At 34.4% G+C, this 17,271-nt stretch overlaps 2 protein-coding genes, 2 long non-coding RNA genes and 1 pseudogene across 5 annotated transcripts; 3 read left to right on the plus strand and 2 right to left on the minus strand.

Moving 5' to 3' along the window:
- Positions 1 to 1,669: 1,669 nt before the first annotated feature.
- On the minus strand, positions 1,670 to 2,479 carry LOC133706045 (uncharacterized). The gene is made up of 2 exons (XR_009844422.1): positions 2,234 to 2,479; positions 1,670 to 2,144 (listed from the first exon to the last, which is right to left on the minus strand). It is a non-coding gene; the product is annotated as an uncharacterized LOC133706045 (long non-coding RNA).
- Positions 2,480 to 7,552: 5,073 nt separating this feature from the next.
- Positions 7,553 to 9,892, minus strand: LOC133705322 (cucumisin-like; annotated as a pseudogene).
- Positions 9,893 to 9,997: 105 nt separating this feature from the next.
- On the plus strand, positions 9,998 to 12,149 carry LOC133704960 (uncharacterized). Of its 2 annotated transcripts, XR_009844165.1 has the most exons (3): positions 9,998 to 10,226; positions 10,323 to 10,660; positions 10,806 to 12,149. It is a non-coding gene; the product is annotated as an uncharacterized LOC133704960 (long non-coding RNA). The 2 variants fall into 2 exon arrangements; XR_009844164.1 differs by having other exon boundaries at positions 10,323 to 12,149.
- Positions 12,150 to 12,860: 711 nt separating this feature from the next.
- LOC133704725 (dirigent protein 4-like) lies at positions 12,861 to 13,418 on the plus strand. Its single transcript, XM_062129660.1, has one exon. The coding sequence runs from the start codon at positions 12,861 to 12,863 to the stop codon at positions 13,416 to 13,418; it is 558 nt and encodes a 185-aa protein (XP_061985644.1).
- A 493-nt stretch (positions 13,419 to 13,911) lies between these two features.
- LOC133705029 (ras-related protein Rab2BV-like) lies at positions 13,912 to 16,085 on the plus strand. Its single transcript, XM_062130123.1, has 2 exons — positions 13,912 to 14,330; positions 15,313 to 16,085. Exons 1-2 carry the CDS (start codon positions 14,166 to 14,168, stop codon positions 15,796 to 15,798), a joined length of 651 nt encoding a protein of 216 aa, XP_061986107.1. The 5' UTR covers positions 13,912 to 14,165; the 3' UTR covers positions 15,799 to 16,085.
- The last annotated feature ends 1,186 nt before the right edge of the window (positions 16,086 to 17,271 follow it).

Below are 17,271 nucleotides of genomic sequence, written 5' to 3' on the forward strand. Positions count from 1 at the left end.
TTTTCTTTATATATTTTTTTAAAAATATATTATTTTTATTCTTTGAACTTAGAATATTTATCACTTTACACTTAGTCTATATATAACATTCTTTTTATTCTTATCTTTATTCTTTTATACTTTTTTTTCTTTACACTTTTTATTTTTCAAAAAATTCTTATAAGAAAAACAATGTCAAATGCGAGTTCATCTCACAAGGATATCCCTTATCTAGAAAAAAGAAAAAGAAAAATGTAGCAAATTTAATGAAATTTTCGTGGCAGCCGACAAATTTCTCACAATTTGCAAAACGACGAGAATATGTATTTTCTTGCAATAAAAAAACAAGAAGCTAAAACTTTTGTTTTTTATATATTTTAAAAGTATATTTGCTTTAAAAAAGTTGAAAAAAATATTTTTATATAAATTTAATATACTAATATAAAAAAATATTTTAATATATTTCAAACAAAATTATTTTTAAAAAGCATTTAGACTACAGTAACCGACAAACTCTTGATAAAATATCAACTGCTACCTTGAACTCTAAGTTACATGACTGCCACGGAGTATCGAATAGTTAAGGTAGTCAAGTCCCGCACATTGCAAAAGAAGAAGGTATAGCTGTATTTTCTAGAACCTGTGGCAGACACGAAAGGAAATGATATTAAATTCGTTGCCGATCGATTTGGGCTGCTGATTTCTAGAAGTTGTTGAATCTGGTTTTGGTTCAAGATCTTCGCAATATGCCAAGAGTATTTTATTAGTAGATAATAGGAATATCTAATACTTAAAAGCTAAGTCTGTTTAGCCAGGGGGCTGGATCCCCGAGAGACCAACTAGTCAAGTTGTGAGAAGTCCCTCGGAATCATATATTCCAGGCTCCAGCTTTTATATATTGATTCTGGAATACAAACCAAGCTTTCATATGGCTAGCCTTGACAAACTTGATTTGTAATTGCTGTACTGTTCTGTAAATTTGGTTGACGTATGGATTCTACATGGACCAGCAGCACAGCAAGACACCAAATAAATGTCTTCGATGAAAATGAAAGCATTCAGTTCCCTAGAGGACCACTCGAGCATAGTTTGTGTCGCTTCGTCACAAAAAAAAACAAAAGAAAAGAAAACGACATGAAGAAGCAAGCAAGCAACGTTTAAGATTTTCAGTATGAAATAGCTCGTGTTCAAATCTTAGAATGAGTTGGGTTCAAGCTATTTCATAAGGGCCGATTTCCTTGACGCCCCCTCGTATTCTTAGGCCCACAAACATATCAGTGTACGCGTAGTTGAAGCAGCAGCTGCTCCCTTGGAATTTCTTTCTGGTTTTCTTCTAGAATTGTAATTTGCGAAACGACTTTGGCGTGATGCTTTCAATATGAAACTGGAAAAACCTCTGTCAAGGGTCATGATACTATGATTACTATCACACACTCCTAGAACAGATTCCTTACATACAATTTGAACACTAGTACAATTTGATCCTAAGCTTTCATAACTATGCAAGACTTTCCCTAGTGTAAGAAACCTAGCATCTTCTTATTACGTTGTTTGCCATGGAATTAACGAACCTTGGATTGTTTTATAAGTAGAGTTTGATTCTTGAATTTCTTAAAAAAATGTGAAAGATTATAAGTTACCTTAGGATTTGTTAGCTGAAAATTTATTGGAACTCTTAAAGGCTAAAAAAGAAGAAAAAAAGAGAATTAATTATTGCATTTCCAAATTAAGTCTCGCCGCAGTAAATCTCTTGCTTCAAGACTTCCCTATTCTAGTTTCCAACATTTTTCATTGCAAGTGACGGTAAGAAAACGCGAATACTTACATAGTATATTTTTCATAAATTCCTTCTTGACAAGTTAATGAAAATTATATGTGATTATCTGATATCGATGACACAGATGCCATAATTGTTTCTTGAGTATAGAACAGTTGAGCGCGTGGGAACAACGTATGTATTAAGAAAACGATCTGCATCTATCCATAAACGAAAATGTAAGTGGAACAAGAGCATCAAGATATTAATTAATTGAATCAGTGGGATTTCCATGGATGGCACTTGAGCTTTGGGCATGATGAGTCCCATGAGCTTCTACATTCACCTTTCGCACCATCACAGCACTTGCATTCCAGTCCCAGGGAGGCAAAAAACCTCTTCGAATTCCCTGTTAAAAACCCCAAGTAGATGATATTATAACTTACAATTCCAGCTAAATCATACATAATTGGACACGAGTAACTCTTTTCCCCTTACCTTGTTGGAGTGTTAATGGCCTGGCTTCTATAGCTCCTGGATATTGAGATATGGCAGAAATGACCAGTAATAGCAGAACAGATGCTAGAAGTTGCTTGGGTGCATACATTTCTCTCTAACTTTCTAACAGCCTTGGTAATAGTTGGTCAAGTAAATTAAAGGAAGCAGAGAGAAGTTAGCACAAACATAAGATTGCAACACAGACACAGATATATACACAGAGAGGGAGGGAGTAGCCTGAGCCAATAAGGTATTCACAAAAAGGAATGATAGGCAACGCGTTTACACCTCCCATAAGTCATTTGTGGGTGGGCCAGTATTAGGGGCCTTCGTTAGTTGCTTTCACTCAAGGCTATGAATGTGGGTCCAATGTGAATATAGCTTTTAATTATTGGTCAACATGTTACCGGACGAGCATATCGGGTTTCAATTCCAGTTTTCTAAGGTTAGAAACATTCTTTAAAAAAAAAATTAAAAAAAAAAAAACAAAAGTTTATAGTACCGCACACGTAGAGTTCAACGTGTGCGGTATAAACTTATCTAGTTGAGAAAACGTATTAAAGGAGTCATCATGTCTACCAGAATCTTAAAATCGCATTGATCACTCAAAAACACACACGCATATTATAAAATTTATGATGCAGTTTTATTGAAAAAAAATATATTCATACACTGATGCTCCCATAAAACAAATTGAAAAACAATTATTCTAGAAGAACAATTGCTTAAAGAAAAGTTAAATTTGAAGGATTCATACAATATTTATATTAAATAAGTTTTGTTATTTTATAAAGAAGAGGAGTTGAAGAATTTTATATATATATCATTAATGTTAATAGAATAATGAACTAAGTACATCGATATGGTACTCGCAAATCAAACTGTTGAGTTGAATAAAAATAGTTATGCTATAGTTCAATATTCGGAGAGAAAATTATAGAGAAGCCAAATGAAAAATTACTAACAATATTGTGAATTATTCGGGGGGGTTAATATATTTTCTCCAAATTAACATAAAATAATAATCATTAATCCATACTATGATTGTCGGACGTGTTGAAAGGGTTTGAAATGGTATTGATGAAGACGACGACTAGAGAGTGATTGATGTTGTGTTTTTGGAAAACGTTGGTGACGGGGTAGCTAAAGTCGTAAATGAACAACTATTTTGTGTTTATGCAGCAATTCCATTCCAGAAGCTAACCGGAAACCGGAAGCATAGACTTGACCATCCTGACAGAAAATTAATCATCCATGAATTTACATATGCATGCTTTATAAAAATTAGATTTGTTGGAACTCAATGAGTTCACGCAATTTTCCGGTCGATTGCTGTCGATCGTTTCTAAAATAATTTTCTGTTCATTTTAACAATGGAATTAAGCAGAAGCCACGGGGAGAAAAAAATACAAAAATCATGATCGCGAATCACAACGAGGCTAGGATAAAAAATAAAAAGTAAAATAAATTATTATTATTTATAAAAACCTGCTTTTATTTATTTTGCATACAAAAATCTATCTTACAATAATTTTAATAAAATACATATTTTTTTAAACCTGTTTTTATTTAAATCACAATTATTACTTTTATTTAAACAACTTATTTTTTTAAATCTTTATCACAAAAATTACTACAGTATCAAACATACACTAAGAATGAGTTTAAAATTATGATATAAATTGTTTTTAAAAATATTTTTTATTTTAAAATACATTAAAATAATAATTTTTATTTTTTATATTAACATGTTAAAATAATTCAAAAAAAAATAAAATAAATTTTTTATAAAAAAAACATTATCTAGCTGCACAAATAAATAACAACTAAACATATTTTTGTGACTATAATGAAGAAGGCTTTGTCCTTGTAGGCATAACACGCAAAACCAGATTCTCCCCCTAAAGCTTTACTCCCCTGCACAAACATCTTTAATATATTTTTTTTTAAACAATTATTTTATGCATTAATGAATGTATTTGCAAGCTAATTTCAGTGGTTGAAATTTTAAAAAAAAATCTAATAAAATAACTTATCAATTCGAAAGCAATATTTTATTCATTTTATTTTTACTAATAAATTATGAGATCTGACTTACGTCAAGCTTAGCTTACTGGAGGCAAGCTCTATATACATACAATCTAGAAGAGCAATCAAATCCTCACATCATACCAAAATAAGAATAGTAACAAAATCCTTGCTGGCATTGAATGCAACCCAAATTGCTGCGAAATTTACTGATCAAGCTTTGCTAGCTGCAAAAGCATGTTGATTTTATATATATATATATATATATATATATATATATATATATATATATATATATATATATATATATTACATAACACCAATTTAGTGGATTATACATGTCCCGTGTAGGGCGACAGATCCTTCCACTGTGTTGATCTCTTTTCAAAACAAACACCTGAAATAACCATTGATAATTCCATCTTAACTACTTTAAAATTTCTCATCATGCTCAGCATCTCCGCTGGCATTTTCGCTGATGGCTATTCATTTTTTTCTTTTCTAATTGTTCTAGCCAGAAAGGTTTTATGAAGTCTCCACAGGCATATGCCTGGTTCTTTTTTCCATTTAATCTTGCATTGGAACGGCGTGCCGTTTCAGAATAGCAATAGCAGGGGTCAGGAGAGAATTTGTGATTTTTGTTTAATTTGATCTTAGATTATAGAAATAATTTCATGATTTCCTTAATTTATTCAATTCTTTAATTTATTTCTTTTATTAATTAGAAAATAATCAATAGTATTTAAATCAAAAACTACTTGAGAGAAAAAAGCAACGGTGCAAGATGAGGTGGGTGTTTGGTTGCGTGGTTGCTTCTGCGTTTGAAGCAACCACAGCAACTCACCTGTTTGGTAATGCTCCCACAGCAGATTTCTACAGGTGGGGCCTATCATTAATTGTGGCATAACCACAAGTTTGCAAGAAGCAGCAATTTGCTGCTTCTTGAGCTGGAAAACGCTTGAACAGTGGAGTTAGTTCCACTGTTCATGGGTTTCCTTTAATGAACAGTGGAGGTAGCTCCACTGTTCATGGGTTTTTTTCATGGATCCACTGTCCTCGCCGACCGGTCCGGTTCAACGCTAAAAATACATTGAACTGGGTCTGATCTAATAAAATAAAAAAATATTTTTTATTTTTAATTGTGTTTTATTCAAAAAAATAGTGTTAAACATTATTTAATGACACTACATAAATTAGACGGAGATCGCTTGATGACGTAATATTTGCAGAATTTGATCGCAATCCCAATTTTATTTCTAATTTTATTTTACCTATGTTGTTGTGCTCTTAAAAAATTTAATGGAACAATAAAAAATATTTTATATAAAGTATTATTTATTTTATGATATAATAGTAAATAGTTAAATCTACAATATTTAAATTAAAAACTATCAATATTAATATATATTTTTTAAAATTATTTTATAATCTCAATTTCAAAAGCATCCTTAACCAAACACATTAAACTACTTTTTCTTTAACTTTAATTTCAATCACAGTTTTAACCAAACACCTATTTTTTCAAACCAATCTCAATTAAAAATACTTTTTTTAAAATAACTTTTTTCAAACCATAACCACAACAGTTACCACAATACCAATCACACTCCATACTAATGTTCCAAACGCAATTTTTTCTCTCCAAGAAATGCATATTTCCAGTCGACTCCGCCCAATTCCAGTACTGTGATTAACTGGCAAGACTTGATTAGTCTTGAAACATGTCAATGGCTGTCTATCAGTTTGAAAAAAGACGAGGACTCTTTTTGTCTATCTTGGAAAATGGGACCAAACTTTGCAATTAATTCAATGGGAAGAGGACTTTTTCCCAGGAAAAGATAAAAATGTAATGCATTTTTGCAATAACCCACATAGATGGTCTGCCTGGAACTGCATTTTCAAGTGGGCTGCGAGTCCTATATATCGTTCAAGAACAGTAGTATAGTTGTTTAAATTACTTCTCTAATTCTACGAGAAATCACTCACTCATTCTCCTGGCACGAGTTCATATGTAATGCAAGAATTTTTTGAAAGAATAATTCCTTGGAACCCTTAGAATCCATATTCATGTGTATAGCTAGCTGTTCACACTAGCTAGCTCCCTGTCCAGTCCAGTAGTCAGAACTTGAAAAGAAGGTATTCAAGTTAGCTAGCAAGACCGTCAATGAAAGTCTGTACCGAGACATAAGAACAAACGAAGACAAAATGCATTGAACTTCTTTGACTCACAGTGATGATAATATTGTCGTGTATATATGTAGTGTTTTCTCGTTGCCAATCAGAACTTCAAGCATTATTTTCATCTGAATATTGCTCTCAGGTTCCGTCTATTGAACACAACAACGAGTTCCTTTCATTTCATGCAAATTGTCTTGGCTTTTATTCCATTTTACATGGATATATATTCTGAAAATCGTGTCTTCATGTAACATGTTCCGGTTCCAGGAACTTAAAATCCACAAAGTAATTGAAAAAAAAGGGTTTCTAATGTTATACGTGCAAGGGATTTCATAAATATGCTTCCATATTCTCGCAGGATCAATATATTTATAAGAATTAGAAAAGAGGGAAAACGAAAATATGATAAATCGCTGTTCTTTGTATTTTTATTCAATATATTTTTTAAATCTCTCAATGCTAAGATTAAAAAATAAAGAATATGAGAATAATTTTCCATTTTAAAAAAAAATTCAAAATTATAGTTTTTTAAAATTAGAAGTTATCCTTTATTTAAAAATTATGAAATTGAAAATGAAAATATAAATAAATAAATAAATATGGGTGGCTTAACATATTTTTATTTTGCTCTTTCATGAAAACAATCTATTTCTTCCTTTTCTCTTAAGGCTTTTTACATTTTCCAATATAATATTTTGTTTTAAAATCCGTGAGTAATTCTTCAAAATTTCCGTTTTGATTGTTTTCTATCATCTCTCTCTCTCTCTCTCTCTCTCTCTAAGTTTTGAGCACAAAATTCTATATCTTCTTACACCTGTCCACATTTAACAAAAACTTGATGGAATCACAATGAAAGGACCGCTCTATAAATTTTACTCGAATAAAAAGACCTCAACAATTAAAGAAGAATAAAGAAAGTATATTAAAAGTATATAAAAATACAGGGATGAAATATGTAATTAATCCTACCTAGTTGGGCAGATTGGTTCCCAAATTTGGGAGCAAGAACGGTGCCCGGATCGACAGTATCCTTCTACTGGGCCTTGGCCTCAGTTGTGGGCAGTTCTGCAGTTGGTGGGTTCTTTTTTACCACTCCCTATATGTGTAACTTTCTTAAGAGCTCTCACAGTTGCCTTGTAACTTGGAATCTTTAACAGTTCTATGAAAGACATGGGTTATTGAATGACTAGACAGGGCAGTTAAGCCTGAAGAAGGGTAGTTCAGATTCCACTTTCCAGACAGCTTCTTTTGTTACCTCAGAGCAGCTGGCGTCATCCCCGGTAACAAGTCTTGGTTGTTTATTGTTATAACCTTGTCCACGCAAGAATTTAACATAATCTTCCCTCCAGCATCGTATGTTAGGCCTGGGTTAATGACCCTGACAGGATTTATGTGTCCTGATCCATGTGCAAATTCTTCTTCAGGATTAGTCTCAGCACTCATGGAAAAAACTGTACAGAAAACAAAAAAAACCCCATAGTTTAACATTTTTTGTGTTTTCTTGCCTGTGCAAAAACATTTGAAGATGGTAACCATCGATTAAATAATTACCTGTTGTCATCAGAGCAGACTTAATGGCAGCAGGAGACCATGCAGGATGGAAGGACTTGATCTAAGCTGCTGCTCCAGTTGCACGTGGGCAAGCCATGGATGTGCTGGAGATTATGTTGTCTCGAACTACTCTTATATCCCCTTTCAATCCTGTTACACTGTTACCTTGGGACCATGCTGCCAAAATGTCTGCTCCAGGGGCTGCTAGTTCGGGCTGCAAAATATCAACAAGTTGATACAGAGAAAAAAGAGGAGGCATGTTAGTGGACAAATGGATTTCAATTCAACTCGATGATGTCACTTGTTATATAAGAAAATGAAACTACATATGGAGCCAAATCATTCCCTTGTTGGATGCTCTTGAATATTGCTGCAGTTGGTTTTCTGTTGAAATATCAATACAAAGCAATTGAATTAGTACTGTGCACATAAACATCATTTGCACTTTCACACCAACAGAATTGTGAATTGAGGAAAATACCTAGCCTTGTTCACATATTTTGAGATATCAAGTCCATCACAATCCCAAATGAGAAGCTGGAAACTGTAGGCCACATCTTTGTAACAACCATCCTGCATATAGTACCGATTGCTCCTGCTTATGCTGGCAGTCCATCACCAATTGAATCACAGAGGACTATTTTCCTCTTCACCAATTTCTTATCCAGTGAGCCTGTGTGCATTGAGTAACTAATTACAACGTTTAGCCATCCAATGTGTGAAAATATGGGATACTTTTTTTGAACAGAGCCATTATTGAATCAGCATTCATCTCGTTTCCTATTTTACCAGGATATGGACGCGTTGTATCCTTCTTTGTTATATTGGACATCTCCAGCATAGAATATGGGGTGCATATCGTGCTCAAGTGTGAAGGTATATATAGAGGTTCCCTGAATGGTAAAAAATGGTCATTTTTATATCTAGTGGTGCTTTAGAATTCGATATAGCTTGTTTGAATGGTACAGATTCTTGCTTCTGCTTTCCTCGTAAAATGCTCAATTTCCTAACTTGACCCTGGTCAGAGATTTCCTATCTATTGTGCTAGCAGCCACAGGGAGAAACAAAGGCGAAACATTGCTGACTTTTGCAGGATCAGGATCTGAATTACCAGCAGAAATGGATGCAAGTACTCCATTCTTCATTGCGTGGAAAGCTCCATTCGCTATTGAATCATTAAAATTCTGTCTACGAGTAGACCCTCCAACAGAAAGAGAAATTATATCAACTCCATCGGCAATAGCATCGTCAAATGCTGCAAGAATGTCAGCATCAAAACAGTCATCAAACCAATTTTGTACACAGCAATGCGAGAAGGGGGAGCCCCTCCTCGAGTAGTTCCTCAGGCAAGGCCTCCAATGCTTCCCCCAGTAACAAAGTTCCCTTCTGCAGTTGATGCAGTATGAGTGCCATACCCTTCTGTATCCCTTGGCGATATAATATCGTCTTCACCAAATATTCCATTGGCTCGGTGGTATCGAGCTCTGATTATTTTACTTTACATGCGTTGCAAATCCTAATTGTTAGAAATGTATCACAACGAAGTATTTATGCATGCTTGTTTGGGCACTTAGAGGGTTTACTTGTCACGAAAGAAATCTTGGCAACTGAAACTTTCAGATTCTGGCCAAATTCCCGTGTCAAGCATTCCAATAACGATTTTGCTTCCAGTATTAGCTCTTCTAACATGCTGGAGAAGCCCGTGAAGGCCCATGGCCTCCTTGAATGGAGTTGTTTCCTTTCACTGAAAAAAAAAATTACTACCACAATTTCAAACACATTCACTGATCAACGAATTTGATACAGTTCCTCTTCTCTTCTCTATTTTTTTTTTATCCGCGAAGTAAAAAATAGAGGCCGAGGTTGTTTCCATTTTAGACCTTCAGCAGCAGAGGGGATCATTTTTTATAAGGAAACTTTGAGGGCCCAGCAAACACGTGTCTGGAGTGAATTAATACAAAGAGACCGTAAGTGTTAAGACCCAATTTTAAATTCGCGTAAAATCCCCGCCTGCGGAACCATCACGCTGGGGTTTCCTAACCGTTACAAAAACAGCTAATAGGACTCGACTTACCACCGAAACCTCTTCTCTCTCTCCTCCTCCTTCTGTCTTCGGTTTATTTTATGCCAGTTTGTCCTAGGGTTAGGGTTTCAGATCAGTCATGGAAAATTCCGATCCCAGATACGGGCGGGCTCTAAAAACTCTCCCCCTGTCTCTCTTAACGCCTCCCAAACGGTATTCATCTATCTCCTTACTAATCTTTCTTTTTCCTTTTCTTTTTCTTTTGTTGAAATTAATACGGGCTGGGGTCTGTTGTGTTGCTGTGTGAAGAGATCAGTCCCAGTCGACGAGGATTGTTGCTGGCGGCTGTCGTTTTGGGTGGGAATGCGCTGGAGATTGTAGGGTCTGTCTCTGATTGACAGGTGTGGGCCCATTCTTCTCTCAGGATGATTGGGTTTGGTGGCTTCCTGTGCCACTTGGATTCGACAACCATCAGTGTGCACTGAATGCACCTCACCCTGTTCATTCTTGGGAGAGCTGCTGGCGTTTACTTGGTTATACTTCTGGTTGGTTTTGGACTCTAATCTTCAGGTTCCAGGGCCACCTTTGGGAGAGATGCCGCTGCAAAAAAGGCAACATGCAACCACATAAGTTGCTGCTTGAATTTGGTTTGGTTTTTTGCTGGTTTCGTTTCTTTTTTAATGATTACGTGTTCTGGGTCAATGGTCTTTTCAGTTGCTATTTCGTTATTGCTCCATGATTGATAGTATTGGTTTTGTTTTTGGAGCATTGGACTGATAGCAGCCTTTACAGGTCGGTGTAGGTATAATAAATGCGTTGATTAATGTATGAACCGTTTTCGATCACTCATTTGCTGGAGATGCAGAGGATGTTCCTGTATTGTCAACCAGTCTCGCCTATGGTTTGTATATGGAAATTTCCAGCAATCTAAGGTAATCATTGGCATTTATATTCAGATTTTTTTATGACGCTGGAACCTGCTGATAATGACAGGATCAATATCTTTTAACATCTTGATTCTCATCAAGTTTTGCGAAGTTCTCATTAAACTTTTTATGCATTGAATCACACCAAATGTTAAGATATTGTTTAGGCAAAACGCGGTTTGTTCTAGCTTCTTGCAGAGTGCATAAGTGAGGCAGGCCTGTCTTAATTCCTTTCACCTTTTCATTTTCTTCACTCATTCTTCTGTTATTCTCCTTTTGAATTATAAATTAACCTTGCGAGATTTGCATTTTTTAAAATGTTTTCTTTTGTTTTTCCTGTCCTGGCTCTGTTGTTCTGTTGCTAGAATCGACTGTGAAGTGGAGTCCTAGACCGACTCTGAGGAAAAACTTCTTATCAATATCGGTCGGGACCTCAACTTTTCGAGGACTTTTAAAGCTTCTACTGAGTGTTGTGACTGTAGTTGTGTCATTATAAGCTGAAAGTGGTGGCATAAATGGTTTCATTGTACACTTAGCAGGCAAAGAGCAGATTTGTATTCAAGAATGACAGTGGTTGTAGTGCTATCAAATGGTGCATTTTATGCACCTTGATAAGCTCAGGCTGCCATATAATATCGGCCAGGTAATCGATCTCCATAGATCAAAACATAAATGGTTTGGCCAGGTCCTAGCATGATAACTGGGGTGGTAAAGGGCTTGAGATAGGAGGCATCATCACCATCAATTATGAACATATGGTTGGCTATGGTGAAGAAAAGTAGCTGATTGGCTGCAAAATTGATGACTCGAAGGAGGTTTGACTCACCAGAGTCTATCGAAACTATGGTCGTATATGAAATATCAAGTCCATGAGATCATCTTCTATGAAATACTCGTGTGATGAAGCTTTCGTGCACTAATCAAGTTCCATTTATTTTAGTTGAAGTCTTGGAATTGGTCTCCGTCTTCCTAAAAGGCTACTGGGTTATACCCCATTAAGCACATTTCCTGGCCTCTCCAGCCGACAAAGAATTCTTAGATTGTTACCATTTGCAATATTTTCTTAAAGCTATGTTTTATTTTTCCTTTTTGGATAAAGCTAATTTTGGAATAGCGATCCGGAGTAAGAAAGTTATTTAATTTGATTTAATTCATGTATTAACAATTAAGATTTTCTTTGAATCTAGAAAAAAGTAGCTTTCATATTTTTTATGAAGTTTTTTTTATATTGATCCTTTTTCCGTTGGGTGAAGTAAGATGTTTTTGGCTGAAACTGCAAATAGCTGCCCAGAAAAATTTCAACTGCACCCTTCAGATTCGCAGCCTCTTTCACAAGCCCTCGAGTTTTGATTCGCTGGAAGAATGACTGAAGTTTCTCTATAATTGTCACCCGACTCGTATTCGCCTCTATTTTCTATAATTATCCGATCGTGCGCATCCGAAGTAATACAATGCAGTCAACTCGGGATCATCCTCCCTTTACATTTACCATAATAGTAGAGATTGTGTTTCCATAGAGTTTCGAGACCAAGAAATATAATCCACTTCATCATCCTGCCACATTGGGGATGAATACCCCCACAAAATAGGACAGTAGATTTTGCATTAAATTGAATTGCATATACTATATAAGGTGGTGTTGAATCCGTACAAATCTATTTATTTACGTTGACTATCCATATTTGCCTTTTTCTGATTCAAATACCAATAGTTTCCCTATGTTAGGATCAGAATATTGAATATTCTCCGAAAGTACATTAAGTTTTTTCTTATATTTGGTAATTTAATGGCAGCATTATTAAGGAAAATTAGATGCGCCAGCTAGCATCACATCTAACATCTTAATATAAATTAACTCGATTGACATTGTAATTTATGCAAAGAAAGAGTGTGAGTCTAAATTTTCTGAAGTGCAGAGCAGATGGAAGGCATGCAAGTTTTGGGTTTGGCTTTGATCCTTTTCATGATCACCACACATGCGCATGGCCAATATTACTCTCAGAGCATGCCTTATGAATCCTTACCAGAGAAAACAACCAATCTCCACTTCTTCTTCCACGACACACTCAGTGGTAAAAACCCTAGTGCTGTTCTTGTTGCCCGTCCCAACATCACCACGGGTCAGTCAGTAGCTCCGTTTGGGAGCATATTTGTCTTTGATGATCCTCTTACAGTTGGGCCCGAACTGACCTCCGAGGTCATTGGGAATGCCCAGGGGCTGTATGTATCATCTAGTCAAGATATACCATCTCTAGTGGTATATTTTGATTTTGGATTCACCACCGGCGAATTTAATGGGAGCTCCATTAGTGTGTTTTCAAGAAATCCCATAATAAATACCGAACGTGAGCTTGCCGTGGTTGGAGGGAGAGGAAAGTTCAGGTTGGCTAGAGGGTTTGCTCAGTTGAAGACTTACTTTATAAATGCAACTAATGGTGATGCCATTGTTGAGTATAATGTAACTGTGATTCATTATTAAATTAAATGCAGAATTAATTTGACATGCAAATTTGGTGGTTGTAATTGAATAATCAATTGAAATCTCAAAAATCTAGCCGGAGGCATGCCGAGATTATACCAGATAATTGTTTAATAAATAATCCAGATATGTTAATCTCTTTCTGATACGTTTTATTTTCATTATTTGGTATCCTCCCGTCTTTCTTTCCGGAATAAACACTATTTTATAAGAAAAAATAATTATAATATAATGGTAGAACTCGCCTACAAATACAAAATAAATCAAGGAGGCTCATCCGAGGGCTAGGGCTAGCATTCAAGAAATCCAGTAACTGGGAAGGAACGTGAACTTGCTGTTGTTGGGTGGAGAGGAAAGTCCAAGAGTCCAGTGTCCAGAAGAGTCCGGCCCTTCTCACTAATTTTCTTTTTTTTTTATTTTTTTTATAAAGAATAAAGACGTGAAAAGTAATATATGATTTTGCTTTTTATCTATGGTTTAAACCCCCCCGAGTTTCGCTCCTTGAATGAAAGAAAAACCGTTTAAAATGCCTTTTTGTCCGTCATTCTGGTTTTTGCTTCTCCCTCTTGCAGCATTAGTGTACCTCTCTCTCTCTCTCTCTCTCTCTCTGCAACCCATTTCTAATTCAATTAGCAATCCAAATTTGCCAGTTTCAATATATTTTCTATATTGCTTTGGGGGTCAGGGCGTGGTGTCTGGGAGGGAGGATTAAAGAAAAAGGAGAGGGTTAATTCATTAATTTAATTAATGGCATACAAGGTGGATCATGAATACGATTATTTGTTCAAGATTGTGTTGATTGGAGATTCAGGTGTTGGAAAATCCAACATTCTTTCCAGATTTACTCGTAATGAATTCTGCTTGGAGTCCAAGTCTACTATTGGTGTTGAGTTTGCAACAAGGACTCTTCAGGTTTGTATGTTTCAATTCTACGTATCATCAAGCACATATAGACATCGAGATCTATATTTCTTCTTTTATTTGCTTTTAAATTCTTTTTTTTTTGGGCTTATGCTATGCAGAGTCTTAAGATTTGACGTTTTTTTTCTTATTATCAGTTGCTGTGAAACAAATCTTGATTTCCAAATTATGGTATCGATGCCACCATCCAATTTTTAGGTTTTGAATCTGTTACTTTATCCATGTCTTGTGTGGAATTGTGCTTGAGCGTGCTAGCGCTTGCATTTTTAGCCTTTTAGGTATTGTTGCAGTCGTGATATATATATATATATATATATATATATATATATATATATATATATGAAAGTGGAATGCATATTGCTGGGTGTTTAAAAGTGTAATAATAATAATTTTTTAAAATATTTTTTACATAGCATAATAAAATAATTTAAAAATATATTAATTTAAAATTAAAAAATTATAAATTAATATTTTTAAAATATTTTTAAAATATAAAAATAAACATTCCATATTAAAAAAAAAAAACCGGAACACAGTTCTCGAAAACATTGAATGGCTTCTGATCGCCTCCCTCCATATGTGGGAGTGACATAAGAATCTCGTTGCCGATTCCTATGATGTTACGTGCCAACCCGTTGCGCTACAAACGGAAATTTACAGGCTTCTTAAGTTTTGTCAGCAATTTTATTTTATTTTTTTATTAAATCACGAAATATTTTCAACAATCAATAGAGTATTAAAACACAGAGCTAAGATTAGATGGAGAACAGGAGAACATTTTAGATTAGATGGAGAACAGGAGTACTTAAGTGGCCTGTCGCTTCCCCTGCAAGAGTCCCTCGTAGCAATTAAGGTTACCTGTTTCCAGAGTTTGAATTTGTTTTTTCTTTTTTCTTTTTTTGCTTTCTGGTTCTTAATTTTTGATCATTTAATTTTTTTTAAAAAAATAAAGCTAAGATTTACTATTATGCAGGTAGAAGGGAAGACAGTGAAAGCACAAATATGGGACACAGCTGGCCAAGAAAGGTACAGAGCTATCACCAGTGCATACTACAGAGGTGCAGTTGGTGCCCTTTTGGTTTATGATATAACCAAGAGGCAAACATTTGATAATGTCCAGAGGTGGCTTCGTGAGCTAAGGGATCATGCAGACTCTAACATTGTCATCATGCTGGCTGGAAACAAAACCGATCTGAACCATCTCAGATCAGTCTCAGCAGAAGATGCTCAAATGCTGGCCGAGAAGGAATGCCTTTCATTTCTTGAGACTTCAGCTTTGGAAGCTTCCAATGTTGAAAAGGCATTCCAGACCATTTTGTTGGATATCTACCAAATTATTAGCAAAAAGGCACTGGCAGCGCAAGAGGCAGCTAACTCGACAGGACTTCCCCAGGGGACTTCTATTCATATTGGAAATTTGTCGACGAATATCAACAAGAAAGCTTGTTGTTCCAACTAACAAAGTTTGTACCTTACGGATTCGTAAAACAAGGCTAGCAGAATATATTTCATTTATGTGACAGACATGAACGAACATTCATTTTCTTTTTCACATTTTCGCAGGATGTGAGCACTCCTCTATGTTCATTTATCATAGCTCACATGGTATGGTATGGCACTTCTACTTATTTATGTAGATGATATAATTTGAACTGGTTCAAGTTCACTTGTCATTTCCAATATTATCCATCAGTTACGATCCAAGTTTGATATATATCAAAGACCTTGGGGATCTTCATTTTTTTTCTTGGTATGGAGGCCCATCAAGATTCTTCTGGTTTAACTCTCACACAATCAAAATATGCCATCGACTTGCTCAAGAGATCTAATATGGCTGCTGCCAAACCTTCCCCTGTGCAAAATTATAAGTTGATTATAAACTTGCAATCATAAAATAAAAACTAGTATATACATACATGATTAAGATATTGAAATTAACTTCTAGTGTGTATACTAAAACATAATATTTAAAGTAGAAGCATGTATATATGATACTTAATTTTTGAAACTCTTGAAATTTAATCAAGCTGAAATTTTTTTATTGTTATAAATAATTAATCATTTGTTTTTTAAGATTTTATTGTTATTTTGGTGAAAAAAACTTTTTTAATAAATCTCACGAGATTTCAATATCTTCTTATTTATATGATTTTTATATAAATTTCAGCAAACTCAAATAAATTATATTATATCTCTTTACCATGACCAGCTCTCCGAGTAGAAGAACAAATAAAAAAAATCAAGAAATTTCATATAACTTTCACCCACACACTTATTTACAGGACTTGATAATCAAAACATTAAATTCGTATATGATCATCAACGCCTTTTTTCTCGTCTTCTTGACAAACCCATTACAAAACTAGATCAAGTTAGATGGAAGTTTAAGAATATGATTAGTACAACTTTTAGGATTCTATCTTTTTAGTAGATTTTTTTATTTGAAATCGGGGATTTTATTAATTGGTGCTCTTGATTTTTTGCTAATCATGATTATATTCCTTGGAAAGTATAATAATTTATTTTCTTCTTTAATTATTTGATTATTTGTTGATCTTGATTTCTTACAAAGATAAGATTTGACTATCCATAATAACTTATAAAAGACAACTAATTATTGTTTAAATATAAAAAAATTTCTCAAAATCCTCCAACAATAAAAATCAAGTTAAGCCGGCCACCACCTTGCTCTAAATAGATAAAAATAAAATAGTTAAATTATATAAAAACAAATAAAAATACATTACAAAAAAATACTAAAAGATATTAGTGTAATTTACGACGCTTCTAGACACATATTTTTATTTACTAGAGCAATGTTTTTATGATTTTATCCTTATAAAAAAATAATTATCTTTGCAATTGATAGTACAATTGTTTTTTTTTTAAATTCATTAATTATTATAAAATTGATTGAGAACAATTTAGTTTG

Source organism: Populus nigra, chromosome 10, assembly GCF_951802175.1.
Source record: "Populus nigra chromosome 10, ddPopNigr1.1, whole genome shotgun sequence".
In the NCBI taxonomy this organism is placed as follows: Eukaryota; Viridiplantae; Streptophyta; class Magnoliopsida; order Malpighiales; family Salicaceae; genus Populus; species Populus nigra.

Excerpts from the sequence above, each read along its gene's own strand:
- LOC133704725 (XM_062129660.1), top strand. The coding sequence starts at position 12,861 with ATGGAAGGCATGCAAGTTTTGGGTTTGGCTTTGATCCTTTTCATGATC.
- LOC133705029 (XM_062130123.1), top strand. The coding sequence starts at position 14,166 with ATGGCATACAAGGTGGATCATGAATACGATTATTTGTTCAAGATTGTG. Across the intron at positions 14,331-15,312 it reads TTGCAACAAGGACTCTTCAG|GTAGAAGGGAAGACAGTGAA; the intron begins GTTTGTATGTTT and ends ACTATTATGCAG.